The following is a 22,880-nucleotide window of genomic DNA, read 5'->3' on the forward strand; positions in this document are numbered from 1 at the left end:
TAACAAGCTTGTCATTTTGAATCAGGCATCTATATGATTGAGTGTCTTATGATGATATTTGATAAAGCATGTGTCAATATCCAATGGCATTGGCTTATGGAATCCTATTCTTCAACGCTTGGAATTTAAACACCATAAAATGAAGTTTGAAGAGACTTAAGAAAATTTTCAATTAGATATTAGAAACCAGAATTTAACTTTTTTTTTTTTTAAAAAAAAAAATGTAGAATTTGTTCCGTTAACCTTTTCTTCTGCATATCGAGGAATCCTAATCTTCACAGTTGTGCAAGTTTAATCTACACAACTCAATGTGACTGTTGATTGTTGCGCGGTGTAAAGTTCATCCAACTAATTATATTACGTACACATTATTTTTCAGTTATTTAGTTTGGCAAAGAATAGCTAGGAAACAAGTTACTCTAAAAGATTTTATAATTAGCACCACTTAATAAAGAAAATTTTAGGAGAGCTCAAAGCTTCAAGTTTGGTAAGCCAATAGAAAATGGAGATAAATCCTCTTATTTCACCTATCATCAGTATTTAGTTTTTCACGTCATCATCAGAGTACTACTATAGTAACTTAGAAATATCTAAGAATAAATACTATTCGTTGAAATCCGGATAATTTTTTGGGATTGCTATTTGGAAATGCCATACGTTATGCATATAGCTACGGAAGAAAAGCTTTTTACTTTTTTTCGTTAAATTTAAAATATCTTATAGTATATGTGCTCACTGAAACCACTAAGCTATAAACCTGTCTTTCTTTAGATTCTTTTTGAGAAACCAGAATTTAACTCTTTTTTTTTTTTTTTTTAAATGTAGAATTTGTTCCGTTAACCTTTTCTTCTGCATATCGAGGAATCCTAATCTTCACAGTTGTGCAAGTTTAATCTACACAACTCAATGTGACTGTTGATTGTTGCAGGGTGTAAAGTTCATCCAACTAATTATATTACGTACACATTATTTTTCAGTTATTTAGTTTGGCAAAGAATAGCTAGGAAACAAGTTACTCTAAAAGATTTTATAATTAGCACCACTTAATAAAGAAAATTTTAGGAGAGCTCAAAGCTTCAAGTTTGGTAGCCAATAGAAATGGAGATAAATCCTCTTATTTCACCTATCATCAGTATTTAGTTTTTCACGTCATCATCAGTACTACTATAGTAACTTAGAAATATCTAAGAATAAATACTATTCTGTTGAAATCCAGATAATTTTTTGGGATTGCTAGCTGGAGATGCCATACGTTATGCATATAGCTACGGAAGAAAAGCTTTTTACTTTTTCTGCTGTTAAATTTAAAATATCTTATAGTATATGTGCTCACTGAAACCACTAAGCTATAAACCTGTCTTTCTTTAGATTCTTTTTGAGAAACCAGAATTTAACTCTTTTTTTTTTTTTTTAAATGTAGAATTTGTTCCGTTAACCTTTTCTTCTGCATATCGAGGAATCCTAATCTTCACAATTGTGCAAGTTTAATCTACACAACTCAATGTGACTGTTGATTGTTGCAGGGTGTAAAGTTCATCCAACTAATTATATTACGTACACATTATTTTTCAGTTATTTAGTTTGGCAAAGAATAGCTAGGAAACAAGTTACTCTAAAAGATTTTATAATTAGCACCACTTAATAAAGAAAATTTTAGGAGAGCTCAAAGCTTCAAGTTTGGTAAGCCAATAGAAAATGGAGATAAATCCTCTTATTTCACCTATCATCAGTATTTAGTTTTTCACGTCATCATCAGTACTACTATAGTAACTTAGAAATATCTAAGAATAAATACTATTTTGTTGAAATCCAGATAATTTTTTGGAATTGCTAGCTGGAGATGCCATACGTTATGCATATACGGAAGAAAAGCTTTTTACTTTTTCTGCTGTTAAATTTAAAATATCTTATAGTATATGTGCTCACTGAAACCACTAAGCTATAAACCTGTCTTTCTTTAGATTCTTTTTGAGAAACATACTTAATAGGGAAGGAGCAAAAGTCGGACTTTACTCTTAACACTAAATGCTGGTTAGTGACGTTACCATCAGAATTGGAGTTTGCAGCACTCCTACAGAAAAAAGTCAAACTAGTGAGTGTATTTGTCTTTTTATTAATGTACTAGTAAATTTCACTGTGCGAAATGTTGTTTTATCTTACAAATATAAAAATTATAAATACAGTATACCAAAAAAAAAAAAAAAAAAAAAAAAAAAAAAAAAAAAAAAACACTTTGTTATAATAGATGAGTAAAATGAAGATATAGATGTACATGCATGCAGCTTGAAGCATTTAATTTGTTCCTACCAAAGAAAAGAGAATGAAATATAATATCTAAATTTTATGTAATTTTTTTATCTAATTAAGAATACTTTGAGGAGTATAGAGAGACGAAAAGGTAAAATTAAAGTTAAGAGTTGTAAATATCACCGCACAACTACTAATTACTATACAAATTAAAATATTAAAATTATTATTAATTGTAAAATTGAGAACATAAAATTTTATATAAATGAACTTAAAAATTTTCTTTACCGACGAAAGATTTCTATACACAATAAAATTGGAGTTGAAATTTTAAAGCACACCAGCAATAGTTTTTTCTTTTGTTTTCATATCCGGTGTCCGGTATCCGCATTAGACCCCGATTATGTTTGGATTCGTACCACGCAGTGGTGGACTTAGGATTTTTACCAAGTGGGTTCAATATACAAGAAATATATAAATAACATTGTATATACATATATATATTTTAAAAACAGATTATGGGGAAGTGCTCCCTACTAAGGATTTTGCTATACTCAGGACTCAAAACCGTTGTTAAGGGAGGAGTGCACATCCTTAATACCAGCAATAGTCACACCAGCAGGAAGCTTTTCTAGATCCTCAATGCGGGGATAAGGGTCGAACTATCAAAGAGGTCCGCAAATCAAGATATCTTGAAATGTTTTTATTCTTGTCATAATTCAAATACCTGTAATTATTGATCACAAATTTAGTTCACTAAATACATTAAAAGAAATCATGTCCAAACAGAGATTTGCAAACAAATTAAAATTCTACTGGATACAATAAGAAAAGAGAATTAGAACACACTTAAGTAAGTAAAAATTTGAATTATCTAACGCTTCCTCTCTCATATCTACTGGAAATAAATCTCATCTCATACCAAAGAATAAGACAATTTAATGGTTTGATTTTTTTTTTTTTCCTCAATCAACTAAATCTTTCTAGGCCATATATAATTAACAGTATTGACACAATTTCTCCAAAACTAAGACCAAACCTTCTAATACTATGAAATACTGACAATAATAATCAACTAATTTCTGACCAATCTGGCATAAGAAAATGAAATTATATGGATCAAGATGGGTAACACAAAGTGAGAGAAGAAACAAACATTTTCAATAAGATAAGGACGTACAATTTTGCAACTTCTATGTAGTATTGCAACTCACTCTACTGACGCCCTTTGGTTCTCTTGCTTCGTCATTTTATTTGTACCACTTTCTGGCTCCACATCAATATTTCTTATATGTATGATATGTATGAATCTGCACTGATCTAATGCTTAGCAGTGGAAAACCATTCATATGGTAAGATGAGGAGCTATTTTGTAACTGAAAATTTATGTCACATTCTTGAATCGAAAAAGGGAATTAGAATGGAAGTGTAACTGAAAATTTAGATCGAAAGAGCTTTCAAAGTGTAATTGAAAATTTAGATCGAAAGAGATTTCAACAATACCCCTTTTAATTTCAATTCAATTGTCGTAACAAATGAATAACCGGTTACAAACATGTAGATGGTTTTGAAAATTAGCAAGGTTTAAAGGGAAGGAATTAATTAGTAGTAATAATTACAGAAGATAATTAAGGTAATAATGAGAGAAACGAATACGTATTGCCTGCCTTTTTCTACAGATATTTTAACACAGAAAATTAGGAAAGAATGTCAAAAAAATGAGAAAAATAATAATTATGAATCCTGGCTTTAGAGGGGTGCCAGGTCAGCATTATTTATCCCTGCTTTATATTGATGAGTAACCGGTTACCAACATGTAGATGGGTTTTGAAAAAATTAGCAAGGTTTAAAGGGAAGAAATTAATTAGTAGTAATAATGACGGAAGATAATTAAGGTAATAACGAAAGAAATGAATATGTATTGCCTGCCTTTTTCTATAGATTTTTTAAAACAGAAAATTAGGAAAGAATATTAAAAAAATGAGAAAAAAGATAATTATGAATCCTGGCTTTAGAGGGGTGCCAAGTTAGCATTATTTTTCCCCGCTTTATAGATATACTAGAGAAATTACTTGCGCTTCGCGCGATTATAGAAGAAACCAAAATGTGACTAAATAATTGATGTTTTAAATTTTGATAAAACAAAACCAGTTAGTCGCTATACATTATATTCCAATATTCCAATTTAAGCACCTGAAAGTAAAAGTGAAAGGGACCCATATCTTCTCTAGCTTAATCTAAATGAGAGGACTCCACCACTTTATAATAAGGAGAAGAAATGATTAAATTCAAAGATATTTATACACGTGTATACTATTTAACCCATGAATACACTACAGTAATAGATTTAAAAAAAAAAAAATAAAAAAAAATTAAGATTGTACAAATTTACAAAGGATAGGTAAGGCTGAAAGAGAGATTCTATTCTATGATAAAGACCAAAAAATGGATTTGAAAAATTCTTACATGCACAACATGAGCCATTTGTTACTTAAGAGCATATCTCTCTTTTTCTCACAGTGACATCAACATGCTCGGGAGAAAATCTCTTACCCTATACAATGAAGCTACAAATATATATTCGCTCCAGTATTTCAACGACATCTCATTGAATAGAGCCTCAAATGTACACTTCAACAGCAATTTCTTTGTCAACTAAAATCTGTACCATAAACAAATTTGTGATAACTCAATGAGCATCTTCAATTACGATCCTTACATTTGAATAAACATGAGCATAAGCTTCAGTGTCACCTGCAAAATTTACATGTCCTTAGTAACCATCGGCCCTCACATATTGATATGTTGTTATTACCTACAACAAGCAGGAAATCAAATCTCATTTGGGATAGAAACAGCTATAATGTAGACTATCAAACATGCTTCTCATTTGGGATAGAAATCATAAATAAAAATATTAATTAAGTTTTAAGGTATCAAAATATGTATAACTAAAAGATTGAATCATTAAAATTACACTTGGATTAACAACGTAGGTTAGCACATTGAGACTAAAATTATTTAGATATGCAGATGATGTTGATGTTGTCCAATAGTATCTAAAAGTATTAATGCCTGGTATACAGACAGTGGTTTATACTTCTCTAGCAACACCAATTTCGAATAACAATGATATCAGGAAAACCTTTTACCTTTCTATGATATCCGGAAAATGAACTTCATTATGATAAGCTGAAATCTAATAAAAATAAAGAGAAGTCCTTTGTTCATAGACGAAAACTCATAGAGTACTAAATGATCATTATTTAGAGAAATTAAATGCACTAAGTGTGCATACTTTTGACGCGACAACCAATAAAATTAAATAAAAGTCAAGAAGATTGATCAAATAATCCTGTCGTTATATGTTGTGACAACTTAAAACTCAAGTAATAAGTTTATAACTTCTTATTGAAGTGGCACATGAATCTTACAAATATTAATCCATCTTAACAAAAAATAAGTGGAGGACAAACTAACCAATATATAGAAATCTTATTGCTATGACCAACCTAAAATCAAGCAAAAACATTTCAACACCCTACACCAATCAAATGTGAAGTATTATACCGTCCTCGAGCTTACTTTACACCGGAGGTTTTGAATTGCTCTTCTTTACGATTTCTTAGCTATAATAATGTGAAGTGAAAGAAAATCAACTGTAGCAGCAAAAAGATGCAACGCGGGAAATCCAGATTCAGAGTTTAGGGAATAAATGCAAAGCATTATAATAAAAGATAAAATAAAAGTACAAAACAAAAGCATTAAGGAAAAAAAGTTTAAGTGGCAATTTTAGGCTTATACTTCTTCTAAAGATCAGCAGAAAAGATATGGCTTTTTTCCACTTTAAGTATGTGAACACCTGCCGTCGAACACCTATACAGTATCTGGAAATATTTAGGCAGCCAAAATTGGAGTAACTGCTACTTGTGAAAGCGTCTTTGCTTCATTTAGTCCTGCAACACCATCCATCCCTCCCCTGGATTAGTATCCAAGATTTCCTTTTCAAGAGTAAATGCCAACTGAGGATCAGGCCCTTTATACCCTCTTTTTTACTAAATGCCTTCAACGACATTCTGATAGCTGTGAAGAAGGACGCTAAGAATATTACTATAATTAACTTAAAGTCTAAACCTTAGTACAAATAAAGATAAAACATCATCAAAATATAGAGTAAAGATAAATTAAAGCAAATTATGAATTCATAACTTTTCTTGGACGCAACAGCCAAAAATTTTGGTTAGGTGAAGGAGTTTTGTACGCTGTTGCTACAGTCAATTTCACGTATGGTTAATGAATTTTACTGTAACAGTAAAGTCTACTACCGATTTTATATAAAATCTCATTTAAAGTCAATTAGGCCTTGTCGAGCGACGATTAAAGATTACTTACAATTGGTTGTGATCATTGGAGTCTAGATGATGGCGTAAACATTATCAATATGTTCTCGAATAGTATTAAAGGCCGTCTTGCAGATAAGGTATTTCACAGCTTGCTGCACTATGTTTTCATAATTATTTACCTGCCCGGCTTGCTGATCTTTCTTCCCTATAATAGTTACATTTAAAAACATATTTTGTAACACACAAACAAAAAAAACCAATTCCAGCGAAGATTAAAGTTTATTTAAGATTAGGAGTTTGGTAAAATACTTGCCTGAATATCGCGTGTGGTTTTCTTATTCTTTATTGTCTTTGTGGGTGATAGACAGACCGTCCTTGAACACGCACACAAATTTAAAGTAAGTGAATATTAAATTGGGATGAAAGTAGTGTAGCCTTTATCAAAAGGCTAGAGCCTCAAATCCAAATTAAACCCGGTATATAAGTGGAAGAATTGTTATACCTGCTGAATTGAATAAATATTGTGTTTTCGTTGCTGGAATTGGAGGGTGTTGAAGTTTATGCAATTTTGCAAAGTAAGCGATGGCAGACATGAGATTAGCAGACCCTAAAGAAGGAGACGATGGCAGGAGAAGACAGAGTAATTGGCCTGATTTTCTGTGCGGCTGATGAGAATTGTTGGAGTTGAAAACCTGCGAACAGATTCTCCCACCAGCGTTATGATTTGGGTTGTGGAATTCATCCGAGTTGAATAGTATTCACTACAGTAAAATAGGAGACGATTTTCTTCCTGTTATGGGGAAAGAGGAACAGAGGAAACCTAATAAGATGATTAAAGCAAAGCGACGTTTCGGGGCCAAAATAAAGCTTTTTTTTTAACATTTTAATAATGGAAAAAGGGCAAATTCTGAGAAAAAGGAAAAATATAATTCACTTTACAGTTGCAGCGCATCAAATGGGCGCCTATCCCGACTTAGATATATAGTTATTGATTTCTTTGAACAACACCAAGTTCATCTTGATCTTCTGAAAATAGTCCAAATTCTATCCCATCACCAGAGATAAGATGACCAACGTGCACTCCCCTTTCTTAGCGCAGGATCTACTTTGTTTTCTCCTCTCAACACTAACGTAATCCTAAAAGACCCTCGTGCACCGGTCAGCTGTGGATTATGGAATCTTTAACACTTTGATTTCAACAGCATAAGATAAAGAAGGAACATAACAATCTTGCATGTGAAATTGGAGATTCTTATTTGTCAATTATGATAAAGAGACTCGACTTTGACTCCAGAAAGAACAACCATCGAGAACCTGTTCAATTACCTTTCCCTTTGCTTGTCAAGATTGTCGAGATACATTTTGACTGATTGTTTTCTTCCTTTAGGCAGTAACCAGTGTAGATATAGACTGATAGGTGATCAGTTAGGTCAAAATTACTTTAGTTCATAAATATATATTAAATGGTGAATACCCTTAAATTCCTGACTTCGGAACACCTGTTGACACCCAATTTTGCCCCTCCTTTATTCCAATTTATTTCCCTGGGCTTTTAAATTTACTAACGAGCTAAATATTTTCGCTGTTATTTTTATGTCTACTACTATTAATACCACCGCCTCCATTTTCACTATTTTTACTAGTATTACTTTATCGCAAATATTTCGTCATCGCTTCATTTTAGGATTTTGTGCTCGTTAAATTAATTCTACTTTATTAAATTTTTACTTTATACATACTAATTATTATTTATCTTCACATATATTGCACTAGTTGTTAAATTAAAAGCCCAAAAGTGATTAAATGGAGGAGGAAAGACCCACATTTTCAACCAACATCTGATCCCAAACAACCAGCCCATATATTAAATTTAATAGCCCAAATGATCAAGCCCATTATCCATCAATTCATCCGACCCGATCCAGCCCACGTTTTACCCGATCCAGCCCAAATGAAATGTGACAAAACAAAAACCTTCAGCCCTAATCTATTTCTCTTTCTCAAACGCCGTCTCCTCTCTCTCTCCTTTCCTCTTTCCACAAAGCTCCATTTTTCTCCATCAATGGCAGATTTGAAAACGTTCCATTTTTGTGCAACGCCACTGCTCTCTTCTTCTATTTTGAGTGAAAACCAAGCTCTCTTTCTCCTCCTCTCCATTTTCGGATAAACCTTTCCCCATCTTTAGCCACGAACAGAATTTGTTACACCATTTTGGTACAATAATATCCTCTCTTTCATCATCAGCGATGGGGTCAACAAAAGAGGCCAAAATAGTTTTTAAAAAATCTGACTTTTATGCAGAGAAAATCAAAAGCTTTACCAGTTCGTTCAAACCCGTGACCATCTGCTTTGAACGGTCCACTTTGATTCAACTTTGAATCCATTTTCAAATTCCCGCCTAACAAAAACCCTAGCCATTTTTTTTCTACCCCTATAAATACGTCTCTAAATCCACAGCCGAAGGGGGGAGATTTTCTGGATCCTAGTTTACCCCTAAGGTCTTACACTATTTGAGAAAAATTACTTTACTTGTGTCTTGAACGTTGTCTGCCACATAACTTTCGGGTCCGTTTCGATCTGGGATTTGAATCTGCCGTTACGAGAGTAGATTCGTGACCCCGTCCCAGTTTCATTGCACCCACAAGAGGTAAAATCCTTATCTCTATTTCTATTTTGTTGTTCGTTCTTTGCTAAGACAAATTCACATATAGTACGAAACGTATTGTGTGCAGTCCTTGTCCCTTTGTATCGATTAATGTGATTTTGTGAACATGAACATATATATTAAGTACAAGGCACATTTGTTGGAGTTTATTTCATTTTTCGAATTTAAAGTGTTTGGCCGAAGCTTGAATCTAAAGTTTAGCTTTATCTCTTGAATCCTACCCGAAACGATAGTGATGAGCATGAGTAATTCTTTGGTTTAGATTGGTTTGTTGGTTGGTTTATCTTATATTAGTATGCACAAATATAGGATGAATAGTTTGCCTTTCATGTTTTCTATATCGATTTTGTTTCTCGGATCTTTAGTTTGTTGAAGTAGGACATAGACATATTGATGATTTGTACTTACTCGAAATCTGTTATATCTTGTTTCAGTTGAGTAGGCTGTTGCTTTCATTCCTTTGCTTGATTTCCACTGTATTTTTTCGCTTTTCTCTCAGATTCACAGCTTAGCTTTAAGAAGTGTAATTAGCTCTGCTCTGTTTGGATTCTGCGTTGGTCTCCATGCTAATTTATGTGATTAGTGAATTTCAATGCTTATCTGCTGGGCTGCCTGAATTAGAACAAATCAGAGTATTAAAATAGCTTATCAGAAAAAAGAAAAAAAACAAAACTATCGTTTATGCATTGTTTGACTCCTTCTGTAATCACGACGTCTTATCGCTCGTTAATAGAATATCCATGCCTTCCAGTTTTCGACTAAACTGTTTTCCAGCCCTAGTTTCTTTGTTTCAAACAACTTGAACCTTTGGAATCCTGAAGGGACTGAATATTTGCTAATGATTTCGAAGTTATTTATTTGTTTTAAAGTTACTGTTTCTCTATCGAAAATAGGTTTCCTTTGATAACATGGGCATGAAATGATTTTTGTTTTGAGTTTAAATGAAGATCTTTTTAAGGATAAATGTCAATTTTGGTTTGAGATCTGTTTTTGCCCAGATTCTGCTTTTCTTGAACTGACCACATCCGTTTATTAGAGATTGATTATTAATATAGTATGAAAAGTTTCGAAGGTTCAAATGCTTAGTTTCTCCTTATTTGGATACGATGTGCGAAATATTAGCTTGCTAAACATTCTAGTTCATTAGATAATACAAAGTTCCTCATAAATAATTGATTGCTATCTTGGTTGTTGCACTTAATGAGTTTCTTTGTTATAGTTGGTTGTTACTGCTGAACTTTAAAAGGAATAAAATACAAACCCAACAACACATGAGGCGAACCTTTCAAAGTTGTTTGAGTTTGGAACAAATAAAGCATTATTCTAGAATATAGTTTGCTGTCCGAACAAATTGTCTTTGTGATTTCCTTTCTTGAGATATAGACGATAGGGGCATGTTCATTGTAAATCGCATTTTTTGTTTATTTGGTTTGTTTCTATCTTTGGTATACATAAAATATACATGGTATATACACAATCTATTGATTTACTTGGAGCTTACCCTTTGTCATTTGACCTTTATTCCTTGATTATTTATTAATCCTTTTTCCTTTTTTTTTTATGCATGAACATCGCATATGAGTCCGCGGGGACTCGTTTCCTCCTGCATTCGGCGTTGGGCCAAAAGCCCAATATGACCTCTTCCGTGACAACTCTGCCCGCAGCCAAAACAGAAAATAAAAATCTGGGCTAAGCCCAATGAACGAGCGATGTGATCAAAGAATATATTAAAAATTGGGCCGAAGCCAACTAAATAATCGAATCACTGTAGCAGCAGTTTTTGTAAATGGGTTGAGCCCATTTAACTATGTTTTCCTCCCTCTTTATTTACTTAGTATGTTTAACTTGTATAATCAACTAACATTTTACTTTGTTTTGGGTTCCTTAGCTAGAATGAACCTTAATAGAATTAGTGGCTTAGTATTAGTATAATGGATAGTTAGTTTAAAAGTAACCAAGAGTTAATTCCATAAATTTCATCTTTTTTATTATATATTAAGTTATTTACAATACTCACAATATTTATCTATTTTAGAACAATGGATTTTCAAAGTAGTATGATTACGTATTTTGAGTCAAAGAACCATGCTTGTGATACTGTCTTAAAGATTTTCAAGACGTCATTAATATATATGAGTATTAATCCAAGTATACTTTATAAGCATTATTTTAAGATTTATCCAACTATACATATTTTTAACCGAAATTGGATAAATAAAGAGTGATAAAAAATAGAAAGGAACTTATGACCTTTCATCGTACTTAAGAATATAAGTCTGGGTATTTCTACATCATCATATTCGTATAATATCATTTTTAGTTTAAAGATCATATTTGTCAAAAATCATCTTTAAAGGGGCTATTATTCATGGATAAATTATCTTATTTTTTACAAATCTTATTTTTGAAAACATTACTATTTAAGACCTTAGCAACATTTACAAACTATTTTCCAATCATTTAAAAAATATTCACACTTAGCCTAATTAAAATTGAGTCCGGACGGATTAACCATTTTTAATGGAACTTAGAGGATGCCTAATACCTTCCCTCTAGGTTAGTTGAACCCGCACCTAGAATCACTTGGTTTCGTAGACTTTAAAAATAAATTAACTTTAGATAATAACTTTAATAACCTCAGGTGCCCTAATTCACCGTAAATAATTAGGTGGCGACTCTTAAATTTAATTAACCCCAGAATTATCGGGATGTCATAAATTATTTTGACCCTGGTTAAAATAGGGTATGACAACACCTACTTCACCAAACTCTGCCTCTACTCAAAGTGGCTCCCAAGAGTCGAGCCATAGAGAATAACCAAATACAGTTGCATAAACATTTGAATACGTCATCGACACCATAAACCAAATACATCTCGTATAAATTTTGGAAATGTCAAAACAATATATCATTCTGTGACGGCTAAGGCTAGTTCCTACAAAAATCTCTGCCGCAAAATAAAAAATTTACAAAACATTTTGTGCACAAAAACATGTTTTGCAAAAGGATGTCAATCGCCTCCCGCCCGGAAATGAAGCAATCCACACTCTCTATACCTTTTTCCATTCACATCAGCAATTATGTTACTCTAGAACACCCACATTGCTATATTAGTTAAACATTTGAGCAATAAAGACATATGACGACATACGCCCAAGGTTAACTTGCTGAGTGGGCATCTTCTGTCAGATTCTTCCTCCCTTTAACAACATCCTTAAGCGACAACTACATTTAACTAAATATCAGTCTAGGGGAGAATAATGCTCCAACACCACCAGCGAATATACAAGGGGAAGCAATTACCCCAAAAGGCTATGCTTCTGCACTAATTGCCCCTCCAAAACCAAAACCCACTGGAAAAAAAATGGGTGACCCGACCGTGAAAACCAAAGTCTTCTCGCACAATGGTGGTCCGGCGGTGGTCTTCCAAGCTGCTGATTTCTATGGGTTTATGGCTGAAGAGTGTAAATGCACTATTATAGGTAAGTTCCTTCAAACTCGACCTCAAATTAAAAGAGTAAGATTCATTTTCGATGAAAAAATTAAGGTCAATAGAGAAGTGAGAATTGGGGCTTATGATTATTGTACTGTATTCATAGATGTGTTTAATGAGGAAGACCTCCAAAGTGTATGGTTCAAACGATCTGTGGTTCCAGAAATGGACACCGGATTTTTCTCCTCACGAAGATTCTCTATGGTGCAAGCCTTCCTTCTTCTTCAATCTTCCATTCCATTGTACTCGCCCATTATGTCAAACAGATTCTTAGACCTGTAGGGGTTCCTCTTTCACTCGATAATGCCATTGAGCATAGGGCAAGGCCAAGCTAGGCAAAGGTTAGAGTCGAGGTCGATTTAACCAAACCTCAACTAAATCAGATTTGGATTGGACTAGAAAGCCCCAACACTTCCCTCAAGGGATTTTACCAGAAAATCGAATATGAAGGAGTCCCTAAATTTTGCAAACACTGTAAGATTTTAGGACACAACATAGTGCAATGCCGAGTATGGGAAAGGCTAAAAATGAAGGAAAGGGCAGCCAAAGCTAATCAACAAGAGGAAGATCGGAACCTTGACGAGGACATCTCCAACCATGAGAAATCAGCTACTGATAATATTCACCAAGAAAATCATGAGGGGGACACATCTGTGGTACATGAAGAGGCTTCCAGTAGTGTTCCTGTGATTGCTGAAAATAGCAACATCAAGGGACAAACTAGGAAAGCTAAGGCTACAGAGGAAAATAGAGAAACAAAAAGCAAGAAGAAAGTTGCTACTGAGGCAAAGAGAAAGGATCATGAGAAGAAAAAGAAAAAGAACAAGAAGAGGAAAGAAGCTAGAAACTTGAAGATAAAAAATATTACTAGCTTCAAAGAACCTATGGAAAAGCAGAACGAGAAAAGAGAAAAGAGAAATGACAACAGCCTGGCCAGAACAGAACAAACTGAAAGAAGCTTCCAAGAACAGGATAATGAGGAAATACAAGGGCACGGCCAGCCAGATGAGGAGAGCAAAGCAGAAGAAGCAAAGAAATATGAAATAAACAAGAGATTGAACTCTGGCAACAGCCTGACTAAGCAAGATAGCATAGGCTATAGCTATGAGGACCGGCAGCAGAACAAAGAACCAAGCAAAGAGGAAGAAAGTTCACAGAGGGAACGAGACATAGGAAGAAAGGATAAGTTCAAACCGGGACAGCAAAAACCTACTGGAGGGAAAATAACCATAATGCTAAACATTGATAAGGATAAACATAATGAAGGAGGAGACAACGGGGGGCAAAAACAAGGGGACTCTAGCTCGGAATTGGAAAGACAAGAGGACGAAACAGCCTTAAAACTCATTGAGACTTTTACATCTCACCAGTATGACAGATCGAAGAGGCAATGTGAAAAGGAGATGGATGAAATCACTGAAAAAGAGGGACTATCACCAAGGGGCAGAAATAAAATAAAGAAAAAGAAGCTACAAACTACCCGAGCTCACTCTGCCAGCAGAGTGAAGGATGGAAGAACAGTATCCTACCCCCAATAATTTTATTATGTTTAACGTCATAAACTGGAATATTAGGGGTGTCAAATCCAAAAAAATCTTTTGAAAGACTTACTAAACTTGTCAACTTGAACAAAGTTCATCTGGTTACTATCCAGGAGCCTTTGGTTCAAGCTGACAAGTTGAATTTCTACAAAAGAAAACTAGGCTTCACCAATGCCGTTGCTAATAAAAATGGGAAAACATGGTGCTTTTGGAATGACTCTATAGACGCTACTATTTTGTCTAACCATAAGCAACAAATCTCACTTAATATGAAATTTCTTCCTACTAACACTAGTTTTTGTTTTACAGCAGTCTATGCAAAGACTAAGGCTAGATGGAGGAAAAGATTATGGAAAAATCTCAAGGATATTAGCTCCCTGGTGAAAGGCCCATGGGCTGTCACCGAAGACTTTAATTGCATCACTGCTCTGGGGGAAAAGAAGGGGGGCACACCTCACAGAGTTAAGCACAACATTGATTTTATAGAATGTATGGATGACTGTAATATTTTTGATACAGGTTTTAGTGGAAACATCTACACATGGACTAATGGAAGGGAGGCAAATAAGAGGGTTTATAAGAGGCTAGATAGACTTATTATCAATGAGAATTGGTGGCAAACTTTAGCCACTCATCGGGCTAGGAAAAGATCTGACCATAAGGCTCTCCTCATTAAGACTAGCTACTCAGATCAACCGTATATCTCCTACTTCAAATTCTTGAATTTTTGGGTTGAACAACCAGGATTTGAGGAACTCATTGAACAAGTTTGGAATAGGTGTCATCAGGGAAATGCTATGAGAGTACTCCAAGAGAAACTAAAAGATCTTTCCAGGGAACTTAGCCACTGGTCCAAAACTTCTATAGGGGATATTTATGAAAAGGTCAAATTCTATGAAAAGATTGTGAAAGACAAAGAAAACATCATGGATGCTGACCCGAGTGAGAAGATCAGGCAAGATTTGAATAAGATGGCTGCTGAATACACCAGATATTTAGGGCTTCAAAGTAGCATTTTACAACAAAAGGCAAATCTTCAATGGAAAGAAGAAGGGGACTCTTGCTCTAAATATTTTTTTAGTGTCATCAAACAAAAGAGAAGAAGAAATTATATCCATAGAATCCAGGATGAAAATGGATATTGGATAGAAGATCCCAATGACATAGGAAATACTGTTGTCCGGTTTTACAGTAATCTCTTTAGCAATGACAGTCAACAGAATGGAGATGATTTTGGAGCTCTCAATCAACTCCATAGTATCATCAGTCGTGAGGACAACGAAATGCTCACCAGAATGCCTGAAGAAGAGGAGATCTTTGGTAACAATTAGAGATCTTAGCCCTAAAAGTGCCCCAAGACCTGATGGTTATAATGGTTTTTTCTACCATAAATGTTGGCATATTATTAAACAGGATGTTACTAACTTTGTTCACTCTTTCTTTGCGGGGAAGAAGCTGACTAGGTTTTACACTCATTCCTGTCTCATTTTAATCCCTAAAGTAGAGGCTCCTGATAGTTTCTCCCAAATGAGACCAATTAGCCTCAGTAATTTCTCTAATAAGATCCTTTCAAAAATAGTTGCTTCAAGGCTGAATATTTATCTCCCTAGCCTTATCTGTGAAAATCAACAGGTTTCATTAGTGATAGATTAATCACAGAGAATGTTATCCTTACTCAGAAAATTGTTCATAATATGAGCAAGAACAAAAAAAAGGAGAACATGATCATAAAGCTTGACATGGAGAAAGCCTATGACAGAGTGTCCTGGGCTTTTCTATATGTGGTTCTTGAGAAAATGGGTTTTAATGATACCTTCATTGACATTATCAGAAGACTTGTTGAAAATGCATGGTATTCTGTTATGATAAATGGAGATAGAAAGGGATTTTTTCACTCGTCTAGGGGACTCAAACAGGGAGACCCCCTATCACCTTCTCTCTTTGTAATCTCTGCTGAAATTCTATCTAGAATGCTTAATAATCTTTTTGACAACAGGAAATACACTGGTTTCACCATGGAAGCAAAGGGACCACAAATAAACCATCTTGCATACACAGATGATGTGGTTATTTTTACCTCATGGAAGGAAAAGTCTCTGAGAAGGGTTATGAGGTAGCTGAGAAGATATAAACAGATCTCAGGACAGAAGATCAATGCAAAAAAAAGCTGCTTCATCACAGCTACTCATACTGACAGGGAGATTAGGAAAAAGATTAAAAAAGTTACTGGTTTCTATCATAAAACTTTTCCTTTTACTTACTTAGGCTGCCCTATTTTTACAGGAAGGAAAAAGATATGTTATTTCACATAGATGACCACCAAGATTTTAAAGAAAGCTGGGGCTTGGCAAGGAAATCTATTGTCATTTGGAGGGAAACTGTCATTATCCAACAAGTCCTGCAGTCACAGACTATGCACCTACTTGCTGCTATATCTCCTCCTAAATATGTTTTGACTCAAATAGAGAAATATTTACAAGATTTCTTCTGGGGCGAAAAAGAGGGTAAGAAGAAACATTACTGGGCAGCCTGGAAATATCTTTGCTATCCAAAGGATGAAAGTGGTGCTGGTTTCAAGAGCCTAGTTGATATTCAGACATCTTTCGCTATGAAAAGGTGGTGGAGACTTAGAATAGAAGATAACTTGTGGACTAAGTTCATGAATGCTAAATATTGTAAAAGAGTTAACTTGGTAGCAAGAAAGTGGACATCAGGACAATCACAAAGCTGGAAGGAACTCATGCTGATCAAGCAAGACTCAGAACCTCACATGCTATGGCAAATTAATAAAGGGAACGTTTTGTTTTGGTGGGATAATTGGATTGGTCTTGGCCCATTATCCATGTTCGTTAACAGAGACATTGCCGTTGGAAATACTCAAGTTAAGGAGCTTATCATAGAAAACAGATGGAACAACGAGAGATTGCAGACGATGGTGCCTCCAAATCTGCATTAATATATTAATCAGATCCAGATATTTGATAAAGGTAAGCCTGATCAATGTTTTTGGATTTTAACTCATGATGGTTCTTTTAGTTGTGCTACAGCCAGGAAAACAACTAGATGCAAGAAAAGAATGACACCTTGATGCGGTTTGGCATAAACACCTGCCTTTTAAGGTTTCTTTTTTCAACTGGAGAATTTTCTCTAAGAGACTTCCTCTCGATAATAACACTGTGAAATACAAGAAAGGCAACACCAACACTCGATCACAACAAAATCAGCAGAAACCTAACAGCACTTACTGCCCCATCCCTTGCCAAGAAAATGCCAACCACCTTTTTGTGGAAAGTGTTAGTGCCAAACAGATTTGGAATTTCCTGGAAAACTCTTTTGGAATCCCTCATCATGATTATAGGCACTTGAAGGAACTGATGTGGAGCTGGTGGAGTATCCAAACCGATAATCAGGCACTCAAACTTATTTACAAGCTTAACCCTCCTCTTACCTGCTGGGAGATGTGGAGGGAAAGATGCAAAATTGGGTTTGAAAAGGTCAAAACTTCTTTCACTAGAGTGATCTATGAGATTAGCTTTAATCTTAAGATTGCTCTAAGAAAAGAATTTAGCTTTGTCCTACGGGAGGCGGTGGAGGGAACTATGCATTCTAGTGGATGGATATAAACCCAAATTGCAATCTACCCCTGTTTCTTTGGATGAAACCGCCACTGATGTTTTTCAAGCTTAATACCGACGGTAGCTCAATGAGCAGAGCCAACAAAGCAGGTGGAGGGGGCATCCTCAGAGATCATCATGGGAATCTAATTATGGCCTTCACTGCCTCTATGAATTTCTGCTCTAACAACATGGCTGAAACTCAAGCAGCTAATTGTGGCTTGAAATGGTGTCAACAGAACAATATTCACCCGCTTATTCTTGAGATGGACTCCAAAATAGTGGTGGATATGATTAATGGTACAAGCAAACCAACCTGGAAGCTTCAACACTGGATTGCCGAGATTCAGGATAAAGTACTCTCAAAGCTAAGGTGATCCACTGCTATAGAGAGGCTAACACCACGGCATATTCCTTGGCTAAGTTTGGGGCCATCAAAGACTCTTCACTAATTTTTGTACATTCTTCTCAACTCCCTACCTCTGCTAGGGGAAACTACACTATGGAGAAAGCTGGACTGGTTAACTTCAGGATCAGGACTAATAAAAAAGGAATTGGCTAAGGTTTTTGAGATACTAAGGATTCTACTTGAAGAATCCTTTGTTGGACAGATGACCTTTTTTGTGAGCGGATTAGAGGAGGAAAACCCCCTCTATGCTTCTATCATGTAAAGCACATAATTTATAGGAGGTATTGGCATTAAGTCCCCCTCTGTGTATGTTTTATGAATAAATATATGATGGATGAACTTATTAAAAAAAAAAAAGATTGGAAGTCTTTGAGATGAGATCTGATGCATTCACATCATGACCTATCCGCAAGGATATTTGTGATATCTGATCCTGATATCAAGAATTTTCACAAGATCCCATTTGCCTACTTGCTTTGTTGTACTTTGGGAACATTTACGAAATTATATCTAGTTCATCATGGAGCATCAAGATCTCGATCATCATTCACATTCCATGCATAGTAGTTCAAAGCGAAATTTTGAAATCACAAAGCTTTAATTTGGCCCGTATACACGGTCCTTCGGGAGACCTTCATTTTGCCGTCGGTCTTTCTTTCACCTTCACCTCAACTTTGTTTCAACAAGAAATTAACATGAGAATCAGCTTTTCCAGCTAAGTATCTCAAAAGTTGTACCTAGGCAAAATTGTGTCAACAAGAAGTACGATGAAGCAGTGGCACATTAGTTTGAAGTATCACAATATAAGAGTGCAGCACGTTAGTTCGAAGTACCACGATGTAAGAGTACCCAAATATCCTCTGCAATCTGCCAATCCACTGTAAAGACAGATTATCTTGACAATATAATTATCATATCAGTACTTGAAATTTGATTTATATCTTTATGAGATCATGAGAATATATGGTATTTACATTTTAATACTCCCTTTGTTGGTGCTTTTAGCTTATACGTACCCTTAAGAAATTGCTCACTCCTAGAAAATTATGAGTGTTTTTACTAACTTACCCCTAATTAATGCCTAGAAAAAGAAAAGCTACTTAATGATTCTTGATTATAAATAAGGGTAAGTTTGGAAGAATAAGATCAATTTCTTCTTGAAATCTTAAAACACCACTTATTTTGAAATAAAATGAAAAGCCTAAAACACCACTTATTATAGAATGGATGGAGTATTGTTTAACGGTTAATGACCTTTCATGAATTTAATGTCTCTTGACAGCTTTAAGTTTCATATGTGCATGAAATAGTCAAAATGTGGGGGTGTTTGCTTATGATTAAAAATCTACATTAGACAATTATTTTTGTACTTTCAAAGGGCAAATGTTGTGCTTTTTCATGAAAAGTTGTTATTTAAAAATTGTGTTCTTTCAAGTTGTGACTTTTTATGAAAAGTATTATTTTATGCTAGTTAATTTGTGGATATGTTTAGCAAGCAATGATACGAAGACATAATAGAAACAGAGAGATTTCTACGATATAATAAAAATAAAGAGGTTTATATGGCAGAATAGAAACGACAAGGTTTTCTATTTTCACATTCTAAATAAAGCATCTTAGACAAATTGATACTATGTTGGGTATCAAGATTAAACAAAATAGTGGGGGTAATGGATTGAGTTAATACAAAATAGTGGGGTTAATGGATTGAGTTAATCTCATTACATTGAGAAATTAAAGTGCTAAATAAATTTGGTCACTTAAATATAAAAGAGGTCAATACTCTATTTGATCCTAGATCAAGTTAACTAACAATGATGGAAGAATCGTAGCTTAACTTGTGTAAGCAAGCGTGTTGGAAGGGCTAATAGTCTAGTTCTTGGTTTGTTTAGAAAACTAAAGATTTGAGAAATTCTAAGTTTCATACTATTTTATAAGGATATATCAGTGTAAATTGAATATCGAGTATGTGAGAATAAATTTATCACATGATGGGCTTTTACCTTGGGAGGAGGTGAAAACTTTTAAAATCAAGAAATAGACTTGCAATAGTAGAGCAAAGAAAGGAGTTGAGTGGTTGAGGGATTTTTTTTTAAAATCCATTGATTTTGCAAAGTGTGAGCTCAACTTTGTGATAGTCAAGCCACTTTAAATCGAGCATATAAATATATTATGTGAAATAAATCAGATAAATCTTCAACATGAATGATGTAGGCTATGCGTCCACCAAATAATGTATGGAGGGACCTAGTTGAGTACCAGTTCTCTTATGCAATGCAATAAGTAAAGAAGACACTGTTTTTACTGAGAAAAACTCCTTGCTCAAGGGACTAAAAAATCACGACCTAGCCAGTAGGATTTCAACTCCACTACACGAGCAACTTCAGATTAAAACCTATTGTAAGCTAGGAACTAACTCCCATAATCCCTCAACCCTTACAATAGTAGCAACCTAGGAACTAACTCCCATAGTCCCTCAACCTTTGCAATACACCGATTGCAAACACTTCCACTTGACTAACTCTAGCCAAGGAACCTAAGGTTGACTACCTCTAGCCAAGCCCAACTAATGCGTCACGCTCCGAACCGTGGCCGGGGAAAACACGGCACTCGGTGCCATACGCGTGTGACCGAGCGAACCACATGGCTTCTCGAATCATCAGCGAGGCATACATGAGCGGAAATATAGCATGAACGTGATGAGCTTTTATAAAACATGAGATGTCATAATAATTTAATGAAATACTTGTTTAAATCAACGGAAATAACATAAGTTGAGCCAAAGATGGCTAAACACCTTGCATGTCTAACATAACTAAACCGACTAGTCTATGAAACCTCTAATCGTCGAGAAAACCGGGACAAGGCCCCCATACCTTTAGTTGCAAAACTAATTAAAGAATGACAATGTCTAAACCCGAACGAAATGGGGCTCACCAATAAGGGTACGTGCGCATCCTACTGAGGCGAGGCGTCGTCCGTAAATAGATTGAATGCGTGCCCCCGGCGATAAATTGAATGCCTTGGTATGTAAAGCAACCGAAAGAAATAACATGGGACATGATAATAACCGAGTGAAACATGATCCCGAGCATGAGTACATATACATATATAACATGTGTAAAGTATCGTGAGTAGGTTTACGGTACTTGCATCCTAGTAAAAGCCGGGTGGACATGAGATTTAATAATATTATGAAAGGATCCGATCATTATGAGAGATCGTCCTAAATGGGTGGAACAAACTAGGAGACTAAAGCAAGCCTTTCGTAATTAATGCAACTCGTAAAATCGGCACTTGCTGCCCATGGTTTTCATGAATATAACTTGCTTGTACATGGATATCATGAAATAACTTGTAAACGTGGTTTCATGAAATAACTTGTATTTGTTTGTGTATCTTGTAGCATAGCATGAAAGTAATTATATAATACGGTTGCATGAAAACTTGTAGACATGTAGGATATTCATGAAATAATCATTTTAGCTAAAACATGCATGCAAGAAACCATGGAATACAAGATATGGGTTTCATGGATTACGGACGATTCTCAATAATCATAAAGAAATATTAAGAACTCAATGATGGAATTACAACAATTCATACGTAATATAATCATGGTATGGATATAGTCACAGCATGGTATAGAAACCCTAGTTTTGTATTGAAACCCTAGTTTAGTAGAGAAATCATAATTTTATGAATTTTGATGGGGAAGAACAATGATGTTCACACGTAGATAGTAACTCTGACTTAGTTGCTCCAAAACTTGAATTAAATAGAGCTTTGAAGGAGATTTCCAAAACCTTGAATTCTGAACCTTGAGATGGGTGAAAACCCTAGTTTTAGAATGATAATTTCTTGTTTAGATTACGAGGATAGGTTTAGAACTGAGTTGGAATAATTGAATAGGCTTACCTTGGTGTTCTTGATGGAAAGAGGGTGCAGGGCTTCGAGGGAGTGAAAATAATGAGTTGAACTGATATGGATGAATATATACTGTCCTGTGAAATTGCAAATTATGCTGGTCGTAAATTCGGTTTACGGGCCGTAAATTGATTTACGGTCCGTATTTTGATTTTGACAATCAAGAAATGGCCATAACTTTTTGCACAGATGTCCGTTTGACCCCCGTAAGATACCGTTGGAAAGGTATTTCAATGATTACAATCATGAGCAAGCTAATTCCCAACACGTTTTGAAATACGGGGTAAAGTGAAATACGGTCGTATTTAATCATATGACCTCAAATGTGGAGTTAAAAAAATGGGCGTAAATTGGAATACGACCACCGTTCATGGGTGTAAACCGCCATATCAGACCGAATGGAAAAATCTAATTCCCACATAATCTTTATCTCGATTTTCTAAGTTCTAAAACTTTATAAAGGTACGAAGTTGGTTACAAAACAGACCTCGAGTTAATTAGGTAAATTTCTAACAACTACTAAGAATTTGAAAACCCACCTAGCAAGCCTTCTTTATGAAATGAATAGTTATGGTTTAAACAAAAGGATAACAAAAGTTATTGATACATGTGTTTGGCTTTTAATACTTAAGTAACCTTTT

At 34.8% G+C, this 22,880-nt stretch overlaps 2 protein-coding genes across 2 annotated transcripts; both read left to right on the forward strand.

The window, feature by feature from the left end:
- The first annotated feature begins 12,979 nt into the window (after positions 1-12,979).
- LOC132044557 (uncharacterized) lies at positions 12,980-17,353 on the forward strand. The gene is made up of 2 exons (XM_059435062.1): positions 12,980-14,117; positions 14,809-17,353. Exons 1-2 carry the CDS (start codon positions 13,276-13,278, stop codon positions 14,813-14,815), a joined length of 849 nt encoding a protein of 282 aa, XP_059291045.1. The 5' UTR covers positions 12,980-13,275; the 3' UTR covers positions 14,816-17,353.
- LOC132047749 (uncharacterized) lies at positions 15,087-18,280 on the forward strand. Its single transcript, XM_059438749.1, has 4 exons — positions 15,087-15,609; positions 15,922-16,402; positions 16,555-17,224; positions 17,972-18,280. The coding sequence occupies exons 1-4, from the start codon at positions 15,087-15,089 to the stop codon at positions 18,278-18,280; spliced, it is 1,983 nt and encodes a 660-aa protein (XP_059294732.1).
- Positions 18,281-22,880: the final 4,600 nt, after the last annotated feature.

This window comes from Lycium ferocissimum, chromosome 2 (assembly GCF_029784015.1).
Source record: "Lycium ferocissimum isolate CSIRO_LF1 chromosome 2, AGI_CSIRO_Lferr_CH_V1, whole genome shotgun sequence".
Lineage (NCBI taxonomy): Eukaryota > Viridiplantae > Streptophyta > Magnoliopsida > Solanales > Solanaceae > Lycium > Lycium ferocissimum.